This window comes from Fusarium graminearum, chromosome 1, assembly GCF_000240135.3.
Source record: "Fusarium graminearum PH-1 chromosome 1, whole genome shotgun sequence".
In the NCBI taxonomy this organism is placed as follows: Eukaryota; Fungi; Ascomycota; class Sordariomycetes; order Hypocreales; family Nectriaceae; genus Fusarium; species Fusarium graminearum.
The window spans coordinates 8,654,022-8,664,319 of NC_026474.1; the positions used below are offsets into that span (position 1 = coordinate 8,654,022).

The window sequence follows — 10,298 nt, forward strand, 5'->3', positions numbered from 1 at the left end:
CCCGGAGGTTTTGTTGATCGATCCCGCTGGCGGACGTCAAGTCTATTTCCCGAGCTAACACGAGACAGGTTCCCCCTCAGACGCAGACGCAGTACATACAATCAATGCAGGACAAGGCACGGGATGGTGGGAAAAAAGGTAAGTGGGCAGCCAATTACTCGTGGGTGTAAAGTGAAAAGGGGGCTCACTATGGATCGGACGCGTTAGCATGACAGGGGACATGAGGAGACTGGAGACCCGAAATCTGGCGCCACACCATTTAGCCTTGGTTCACTGCAACTTCAATCTTGGCTCTCATCGGGGTCTGTCCAGTGACAATCCTCGAGGGTCATATCCTTCCTTGTCGCCAATTCTCCATATGTCCCCAGGACCCCCAGTTTCCCGGTCTTGATCTGAAGCACAACCGAAGTACCGCCATAGGTCATCGCGGTGCCCTGGAGACTGCGCTGGGCTGGAGATTTGGGTTTGAAAGCGTTTGGTATCATAGTTTAAAGCGTGGCGGCTGTAACAAGGCGGAGTGGGAGAGAAAATGCCCGCTGTCTATAAATTCTTATGAATGTTCGCTCTTTAGCGAGCCTAGCACCTTAGCAGGTAGCGCCAGCTTCTGCAGCAAGGGCGTGCATCTATCAGGAGACGGTCCGGTGCATAGATATGCAATTAGAGGGTTCCGCTCGCAATATGACGTAGGTAGTATGTCTATCATCCCCACGGTAGGAGATACCACTGTTGATCAAACTACCGCTCCTGCCTCCTGTAGCGGTTGTCTTCCCTGCAGTGATAATCCATTCGCTAGAAAACACCCCTTACTAAAACTCAAACAAATAAGCCAATTTTTAAGTCTATGTGCGTTTAGTTTTTTTTTTGGGTTATTACCGCTGCAACCACCGAAGATCTTTCGTCTCGGTCGAATGTTCACCGTAACCTCAAGGCATCTGAAAAACTGGTTACTGGAGGCGTGAGAGAAGAAATCGGTACGTCACCCTATACTATTTCGACTGTACTCTTAGGCCATCCAATGTTGTATCTTCATGCGAAATATCAAGAGGCCAACTTTTCTGTCCCTCACTAGACCAGGTACTGAGGTATCATTGTTCTTCTCGGTTCTCTTGACTCCGTAGTAGGTACATAAAGAAAGTAACTACTTGCAGATAAAGCCAAGAATGTAGTCGCAAGCGAGTGCAAGGCCAAGGTTAATAATCAGGTTTTCCGTCCAGCCACGGAGTACAGTCTCTTTTCCCCTCTTCATTGTATCCAATTTCCTATCCTCATCTTCCTCAACTCAACATAGGATGTTCTCCGCGTGATAATACCATAAAGTCACATCAGTGGCTAAGCATTCGAGTCAGGATCACCAGGAGTGTTTCAGCATAAAGGAACGATCCAAGCAAGGTCTTAGCCTCCGGTACTTGGTCCCTCCATGCTTCCTTTTTCTCTTCTCTGTACATATGTACCTTTCGAACAATGAGAGGCAAAACCGGTCAGGCTACCAGGGTTGCGCTATTGTGTTGCGTTGCATTGCTATAATACTGCAGCCCCGATTAAACCCAGTTGTCAGCCATCTTGAGCAAAGTGCGAAGCGCGGAGTCACTGGAAAAGTGGACAACGCTTTGATGATGATGGGCAATCGTCTCCGCTAATGCTGATTATGTGAAACCTAGGTACAGAGTAAGGATAATATTTGAAATCCCAGGAGGGCGAAAGCTTGGCAACAAATGGAGGTACCAGGCTGTCTCAATCGTGTTTGCGAATATTGGGTCCGGATGTGACCGTCAAAGTAAAACAAGAGGCTCGGACAACATCTACAAAAGTGACGTGTTGGATGTTTTGTGTTATTTTTGTTCTTCTTATTGTATTGCTCGCTGCATGCAGTATATGCCATGTTGCTTTTTTTGTTCTGCCATCAATCTTCTGCCGCTCGACAGACGGACATGATGCTGATATGAGACGAAAAATCTAAGATGCGGTGACGAAATTAAGACAAAATAGTAGCGCCCGCCGTGCATGGTATCCCCTGCCCAGTTCCCCATTCAAAGCCCTGTCCAGAGCCGAACCGTGCCATGACCATGTTCCATCATGACGAGAAAAGATGAGGCAATGTATGTCTTCCATCAAGATAACAGATAATATCCCATCAACCAGGACAATCTATCAATGCGAAACAATAACACCAAGTAACAATAACGAAAACACCCCAATGCCAGCTAGTGAAACATGAATTCTAGGCTTTGGAACCTAGTTTTATCATTATGTACTGCCCGAGACAGCCTCGTCTTTTGTAGAAGCCTCAGCCTTGGGCGTCGGCACGGGCGTGATATCATCAACAGCCCTGACACCGTCCTTGACCTCCTGCTCAAAGAACATGCGAGCAACATCGAAAGCAGAGTCAATGCTCTTTGTGATCTTGGTGCAAGCGCAGTCGCGCGTCCAGGTGTTGTGGAAGTTGAGGTTCTTACCCAACTTGCTGTCCATCAACACATGAGGAACGCCGATAACGGTGGAGAGAATGTGACCGTGGAGACGATCAGTAATGACAAAGTGGGCCGACCCAAGAAGTTCGAAGCCAGCCATTGACTTGGCCCAAGCACGCTGGTTCTTACCTGGCTCGCGGTCGCCGTCGTCGTCGATGGAGGGGGTCTTGGTGAACTTCCAGTCCACCTTGTTGTAGGTTACGTTGCCAATACTGCCGCCAAGATCGACCTTGCCCTCGCCAAACTCAATGCTTTCGGAGTCACCATCGGAAATCTCGGCGTCCTTTCGGGCGAGAATCAGAATGTCATGACTAGATAGAGTCAGCCTGTATATTCACATAGCAGATAAAGAACAACTCACGTCTTCTTGGTGTTGTGTCTAAAGTCAGATCGGTTGCCCCACATGAAAGCAATATCAGGAACAAGGTCGCTCTGAATACCCTCAGAGTTGCCAAAGTTGTCCATGAGCCAATCGTAGCTGGGCTTGTCGCGAGCAGCCAATTGCAGGTCGTGGTGCTTGGTAAAAGACTTGCGAGTCTGTTCAATCCTCTCGGGGTTGCGCATGTAGATACTCTGGGGGAAAGCTCGGATGGAGATGTTCTGGAAGTTCTCGATCATGTTCATTCGCGAAGGTTGGTCCTCCCAGTAGTAATCGTTGAAGTTACCACCACCGGCCATGATGATACCGGAGTGGGGGCGGTGTTCCTCAAGCTTCTGGCGGAACTTTTTGATGTCGCAATCCTTGTACATGAAGCTGTATCACATCAGTATCACTGGCGTTGTTCAACGTGACAGACATATCTTACCGGCAGGCTTCCATAGTTTCAATTCCAAGAATGCTCAGTAGGATTTGCTGGGCAGACCAAATGGCGGCATCACCCTTGTTCTCCGTCTCGAGATAACCCCAGATGTTGGCATAACGGATTCCCTTGAATCTCTCTTGGTAGGCGTGGATGAGGCGCTGCTGGAGGTCATTGACAATGTTCTCGCAACCTGCGGTAGGTGCTCTCGTCAAATCGTAAGAGATATCTGTGTTAGAATCCTTTGCGTCTTCCGTATCCTCCTCGCCAGCACCAACGGCGCCAGCAGCGTCTGTGGGCTTTGGAGGTTCGTCGATAGTAGCATTGTCGCCTTTCGAAGGCCAGTGCCAGTCTGCGCTCGGTAGATGTTCCTTGAAGCTCTCGGGACCTTGGTAAGACACCAAGATGGCAAATACGAAAAGCACAGCAACCACGGCTAGCGCGATGCGTGCGAAGCGGTTCATAGCTGGAAGCATGATGATGAACTCATAGAATGTAGGTTTAGGTTAAGGTTGGGGATTAAGGAGCGTAACACCCGGATATTTCTATCGCGGGTTAGAGAGGAAAGAGCAAGAACGAGATTGGAAAGAGGATAGAACGATGATGAAATGGAAGAGAATAAAGAGAGGAGGAGTGATCAAATCAGACCAAGTCGAACATCTCGAAACGTCTTTCCATTCAAATAAAAAGAAGCGGATGTGACCCCCCATACCGTCCCATCCCATCCTAGTCCCATCTCCTGGCTACAGTCCTCCACTCGGGCGATTCAATGGATGCATTCCAAGTGCGCCACCACACCCATGACCCTCTTAGCAAGGGTGTCAATTCTGTCTGTGCCTGAGCCTAAACTGCATGTCGCATCGCTGTAACCCCTTTTCACTCTGCTACACGGTTATGCACATATGCTCTCACACACAAAAAGCGCGCCTCGTTAGCAGAGGTATGCTTACAACCGATAGATGCACGTATTGACTCTTACGCGGCGTAGGGGGAAAAACAGTGGGCAGGCACTTTACCGGGATGTGACCTTTCGAATCCAACGTAGCCAAGACAGAAGCGCCCCCTTTTCGCTCTCTCTCTCCCATTGCATCGATTGCCTTGGCTTGCTTGCACCGTACAGTTACAGTTGCACACCCTTCTTTCTTTTTTAATCTTCTATTTTATCCCTATCCACTAGACTTGGCATCTCCACGCTGGCCTTCTGCCAATTGACTCGATCGATTTAATTTGGAGACCACATCGCAACGGTTCTCATTTCTTGTCTCGTCCCGCGTGTCGCTTATCCTCTTCTCTTGAATTCGTCAATTTTTCTTATCGCGCGTTGAATCAGATTTGAGCGACTCTCGGCCGTTCGTCCACTCTTTTACAAGACCTCACCGTTTACGATCGACGTCCCGACATAATCATGGCCGACCAGAACAAGAAGAACGACGACTTCGTGGCCAAGATGCCCGAGGTCGCCAACGAGAACAATATCGGTGACGGCGAGAAGGAGAACGACTCCCTCGTTGGCCGTGGCCCTGGCACTGATGCCCTCCCTGCGCAGCCCGGAGGCTTCATGGCCACTGTTGAGAACAGCGGACCTTTCTCGATTCTCGCCTACTGTCTCTCCTCCATTTCCATGACTGTTGTCAACAAGTATGTCGTCTCTGGCAGTTCATGGAACCTGACTTTCTTCTATCTTGCGGTCCAGGTAAGTTTTTCGCTGTGCCCCGCGTTTCAGGAATGTAGTCTAATTTGATGTTGAATTATTAGTCAATTGTGTGCATTGCTGCCATCACAGCATGCAAGCAGTTGGGCATGATCAAGTCCCTTGCTCCTCTGGAGATGGACCGCATTAAGAAGTGTAAGTTGTGATCCCTGAGAACATTAGAGGGATAATGGCTAATGCGATTATAATCAGGGTATCCTATTTCGCTCGTCCTTGTTGGTATGATCTACACAAGCACCAAGGCTCTTCAGTACCTCTCCGTGCCTGTCTACACCATCTTTAAGAACTTGACCATCATTGCCATCGCTTATGGTGAGGTACTCTGGTTCGGTGGCTCTGTCACGTCTACTGCTCTCGCCTCTTTTAGTCTCATGGTTCTCAGCTCCGTTGTTGCTGCCTGGGCTGATATCAAGAGCGCCATCTCTGGTGATTACAGTGCCACCACTGGTGATGCCGATGCGCTTGCGACCTTGAACGCCGGTTACTTTTGGATGGCCATGAACGTTATCTGCTCTGCCTCTTACGTCCTTGGCATGCGCAAGGTCATTCACAAGATGAACTTCAAAGATTGGGACACCATGTACTACAACAACCTCCTCACCATCCCCGTGCTCGTCTTCTTCTCGCTCGTCACTGAGGACTGGTCCAGCGCCAACTTGGCCAAGAACTTCCCCGAGGATAGTCGCAACCGCATGATGATCGGTATCATCTACTCTGGTCTTGCTGCTATCTTTATCTCTTACTGCTCTGCTTGGTGCATCCGAGTCACCTCTTCCACCACCTACTCCATGGTCGGTGCCCTCAACAAGCTGCCTATTGCTGTCTCCGGTCTTATCTTCTTCGCCGCCCCCGTCACCTTCGGATCTGTTTCAGCTATCTTTATTGGTTTCGTCTCCGGTATAGTTTATGCTTGGGCCAAGGTCAAGGAGAACGAGGCTAAGAAGAACGCTCTTCCCACTGCCGAGAACCGAGATTCGTCAAAGTAAACTCGATATCGAAGCGAATCGCACCGGTCGGCTGAAGTTACTTCAAGCGCACGCCAAAAGCTACTTAGCTATTCTGCCACAATTCTGGCCAATCTTTCCTCCTAGCCTGGTTATACCAGCAAACGACAATTATGTACCTATCCATGGTAATTGAATGACAAACGTAATGTAGACATTTTTTGTATAACGTCTGGAGCAATAGCTCAAATATTGATGGGGTTTTGGGTGTCATTTAAAAGCGTTTATAGACCTGATTCAATACAAAGTCTCTTAATCCTTAAACTACCTGATACTCGTGATCTACGACTTGTGCTCATGGCACAAATGATGAATTAGACAATAGATAAGACTCGACCATGATGTCGTTATTGACTGAACATATTCTCAGCCCTGTCGTATGCAAAAAGCGACTAGTCAACGTATGAAGACATGTCCTTGGCCTAATCTCACATGACATGGCAGGTTGCACAAGAGATAGCTGCATAAGTCCAACGTTACATCTCATGCATACTTCTGCAACAGTTGTGTACTCTGGTCCTCATGCCTTACGCAGTCCCAAGTCGTCGGATTGCCTTTCACAGCTACCAGCATCTAGAAGCATATTAACGTCTTGACTTAAGACGCGCATCAAGTTTCTATCTTCACTTTGCACAACCATCACCCTCTTTTGTGCAGAGCCCTGATAATCAGCTCACTTTCAGCTGAAAAGTATTATTTCTCACTCTCAACCCCCGTTTTAAGCATATGAATAGCCACAATCTGTAGTGTAATCTGACATTGTACACTTGTGGAGGCACTGCTTCAATCTTCACACCCCCCTTTTCCAGAAGCACAGCCAACATTGGCGCAAGCCCACTGGCAGAGCAAAAAGCAAATGTCCGTTTTGAACCGGGGCTTCCGCACAGTTTGCCAAGCGGAAATAACAAAAAGAGATTTCCTTCACTACCGGTAACTTGGTTAGGGGGCAATGCCATCCAGAGGCTGTAAGGAGGCTTTGTGCCTGAGTTAGTTGGTAGGTTTATTTAGCGACTGGACCCTGAGATGGGGAAAGCAGATGGAAATCATCCATGGTGAGGGAATGCAATTTCGGTCTCTTTCCCATGGTTCTGCTGGTTTCCTCAACTATCTTCTAGTCACTGGGTACAGCGGTAGGGCTAATATAGTGCGACATTAAGACTCCGGTTGAGAAGGTGAAGCAAGCTAGAAGAACGCTACCTGAGTTTCTGATCCATTAGGCCAAGTGGGTTATGGGTGTCTATTAAAGGGTCCTGGTGTAAGGATATCGCCCTATACCCAAGACCAAACAAAGACACAGGAGGCGTTGACAGCTTCAATGTGGAAAGGACATTGTTACATGGCAGTCAGACATGTAGCACAACAGCAGCAGTGGCATCTCCAGCTTACAGAAGGAACACAAAGTCGCATGGGTTCACTTAACCAAAGCCCAAAACTCTCATATTCATCTATCAAATCAATAACGTAGATTTCATTATACGCCGTGCCATGCCGTTCAATCAATAGCAGATTTATCCTTAAACCTGTCTAAACTTTTCCATCCTAGTCGTTCATCCCGCGCAGTAAACTCCTGAGCGCAAAAGCGCTCTATACGCTGATCGTCCTGAAGACACTGAACTCCTCTCCCGTGGCGACCAAGCTTCCCGTGATCTGGGGGTGCCAGTGCACCTCCTTAGCGTCCTTGAGGTAGTGCACGAACAGCAGCTGGGGCGGCACATCCTTGACGCCAGCTGTGTCCTTGCTCTCCTCGTCGTCCAGCTCGACGGCCAAATCCCACAGGGTAACGGTGTTGTCGCCGGCGGCAACGGCAACGATGGAGTCGTCGGTGGGGTGCCACTCGACGCTGGTGATCTGCTCCTTGTGGAAGTTGAAGCTGGCGATGGGCTGGGGCTTCTCCGAGCTGGCCTTCCACTGTCGGAGATCCCACACGGCCCATGTACCGTTGTCGTCACCGGAGGCGAGAAGGTGAGTTTGCTGGCGAGACCAAGACATGACGTTGACATCGACATCTGATACCTGCATGGTGATGGCGGCCTTGCGGGACTTGGATCGCACATCCCAGATGCGGATGGTGCCGTCACTTGAGGCAGAGGCAAAGACAGAAGCCTCGGATGGCGACCACTGCAACTCCTCAACACTGCTCTGGTGGCCCTGGAAAGGTCGGTTGTCAGTGACCCAGCCACCTCCGTCGGTGCGTGTTGTCGCGTAGATGAGACCATCGTTATCACCAGTAAGGAGCTTGCCGCTGGGAACAAGGGGAGACCAGTCAAGAGCGTAACCCTCGGCCTTGTGTGCACGGATGGTAGAGATAGGCTTGTTCTGCTGAGCGGAGATGGTGGTGCCAGGGTTGTCGAACGAGGCAAGGTGGGGAGTAATGTCATGGATGAAGACGTTGCTAGACTCGGTCATGGTGGCAGTGAGAGTCGTTCCAGGTCGTCCAGCCTCCTGGCCAGGGATCTGATGGGCGCGGATACGGTTGGTGGTAGAGTTGAGAGGAATGGACTTGCTCTCCAGGATAGGATCAGCATCCTCGTCGTCATCGTCGTCTTCTGAGTCGGAGCCCTCGTCGCCGCGGTCCATCTTGCTAAGACCGCTGAACTTCATAACCATGATCTGGTTGTCGGCGTCCTTTCCGGTCTCAGCCTGGGTGCCGGAGACGGTGTACATGGTGGCAGGGTAGGCCTTACGGTTGTCGCCGAGGTTGTCGCGGACAATGTCGAAGGAGAGACATGGCCAGGGAGTGTTGAGATTGTGCAGCATCTCGTAGGTGGTCAGATCGGGAGCGAGGGTCTGGCCAGGCTCGAGTTTGCTTCGTCCGACGATAAAGGTTCCTTGGTCTTGGTCGACTTCCATGGCGTCTACAATCGTCTTGTTAGATTGTGTTGCTGGTTTTCCTTTCAATTAGATAGCTTACCCTTCTCCTCAGCCTCTCTCTCAGCATCAGGGCGTCCGTCGACACCAGCCTCGAGAATCTCATCCTCGCTCTCGAACTCGTCCTCGAACTCATCTTCGAACTCGCCCATCTCCCTGTTGTTATCGTCAATGTCCATCTTCTCAGGACGGTCGCCGCCCTTGAGCGCATCGCCGTGATCGGCCTCAGCTGTTCGTTTCGACATTGTTACGGATTGATGTGGTTGGTTGTTGGAATTGTTTTTGGTGCTCTACAAAAAGGACTGAATTTTTGTTATCGCCGTCTTTTTTGGTGCCCCTCCAAGGATGGCAGAAAAAATAAATTGGAGACTAAAAGGAACCCCGCCATGACGCGGGGCTGTAGCCGAGAATTTACCGGCGCAGAATTAAAGCATAAAGATGGATGCGATGGTTTGATGAGATGGAATAAAAGAATGATGATATTGAGATTACATTTTCTCATCGCAAGTTGAACATTCCAAATTGGACATGAGACTGACCCATGCCTCGTTTTGGATTCCATACAGTGTCACACAATCTCATTCATTGGTAATTTAGCCCTGATCAACAATACCCTGTAGAGCGAGTACATGAGTACAGAGTACTGCTGATAAATTCATGCATCGCCCCATATCACCCGTTCGGTCGTATTCGCAGATCGGGAACTATTGATTCCAAATGGTTTTGACAAGCATTGAATACGTGCATGCATTCGCTCTATGTATAGACCCTTGCCTCGGCTCCAACTTGCTTTTGGATTGGGTCATTTTTAATTCTGCTTTTGTCAGCATCCACTCACTGTAGACACCGGCACTCGGGCCAGAGAACTCCCCCAATGGACGTCATGTACGCCCTCCGGAATTTCACGATTACAGTAATTGATTGATTGTGTCATATGGCCTGGCTTGTTCATCACCCACCGACTGCCGGGGATATGTTCACTGCCTACTAATCAATTAAGTGTAATCGCTTTCGATCTTGGCTGGAGCTTCTAGAAGCTCTACTACCTCAATCACTCATATATAAAACGTATCCACTTAACTTTAGATCCAAACTCGCATTGTTTTCTTTCTACTTCCAAAACTACCCCTCCATCGAAATATTTATATAAATCTATTCCCCCTCTACTCCCCCACCAAAACCCCTCAAACTTTCATCACCAACCAAAACACAAAATCCAAACCTCACACAACCTCTATCAAAATGGCCGCCCCTTCTGCCGTCGTGGACATCAAGTCCAAGGCTCAGTTCGACGAGCTCGTCAAGAACACCCCCTACGTCGCCCTCCAGGCTCACGCCTCGTGGTGCGGTCCTTGCAAGGCCATCTCCCCCATCTTCAAGAAGCAGGCCGACGAGCACACCTCGGAAAAGTTCGCTTTCGCCAAGTTCGACACCGATGATGTCCCCG

At 49.5% G+C, this 10,298-nt stretch overlaps 4 protein-coding genes across 4 annotated transcripts in view; 2 read left to right on the plus strand and 2 right to left on the minus strand.

Annotated features, from left to right (window-relative positions):
* Positions 1-1,900: 1,900 nt before the first annotated feature.
* On the minus strand, positions 1,901-3,744 carry FGSG_02698 (uncharacterized protein; the record flags this gene model as incomplete). The annotated part of the gene is made up of 3 exons (XM_011320349.1): positions 1,901-2,779; positions 2,830-3,222; positions 3,275-3,744. 3 exons carry the CDS (start codon positions 3,742-3,744, stop codon positions 2,245-2,247), a joined length of 1,398 nt encoding a protein of 465 aa, XP_011318651.1. The 3' UTR covers positions 1,901-2,244.
* A 683-nt stretch (positions 3,745-4,427) lies between these two features.
* Positions 4,428-6,262, plus strand: FGSG_02699 (uncharacterized protein). Its single transcript, XM_011320350.1, has 3 exons — positions 4,428-4,961; positions 5,024-5,114; positions 5,172-6,262. Exons 1-3 carry the CDS (start codon positions 4,674-4,676, stop codon positions 5,963-5,965), a joined length of 1,173 nt encoding a protein of 390 aa, XP_011318652.1. The 5' UTR covers positions 4,428-4,673; the 3' UTR covers positions 5,966-6,262.
* A 1,149-nt stretch (positions 6,263-7,411) lies between these two features.
* FGSG_02700 (uncharacterized protein) lies at positions 7,412-9,125 on the minus strand. Its single transcript, XM_011320351.1, has 2 exons — positions 8,895-9,125; positions 7,412-8,838 (listed from the first exon to the last, which is right to left on the minus strand). The coding sequence occupies exons 1-2, from the start codon at positions 9,094-9,096 to the stop codon at positions 7,568-7,570; spliced, it is 1,473 nt and encodes a 490-aa protein (XP_011318653.1). The 5' UTR covers positions 9,097-9,125; the 3' UTR covers positions 7,412-7,567.
* A 968-nt stretch (positions 9,126-10,093) lies between these two features.
* The window catches only part of FGSG_12179 (uncharacterized protein), a gene marked incomplete at both ends in the record, with an annotated part of 449 nt that continues 244 nt past the window's right edge, over positions 10,094-10,298 (plus strand). The window contains one exon of the mRNA XM_011320352.1: positions 10,094-10,291. Coding sequence (XP_011318654.1) covers positions 10,094-10,291 — 198 coding nt within the window. The remainder of the gene's footprint in view (positions 10,292-10,298) is intronic.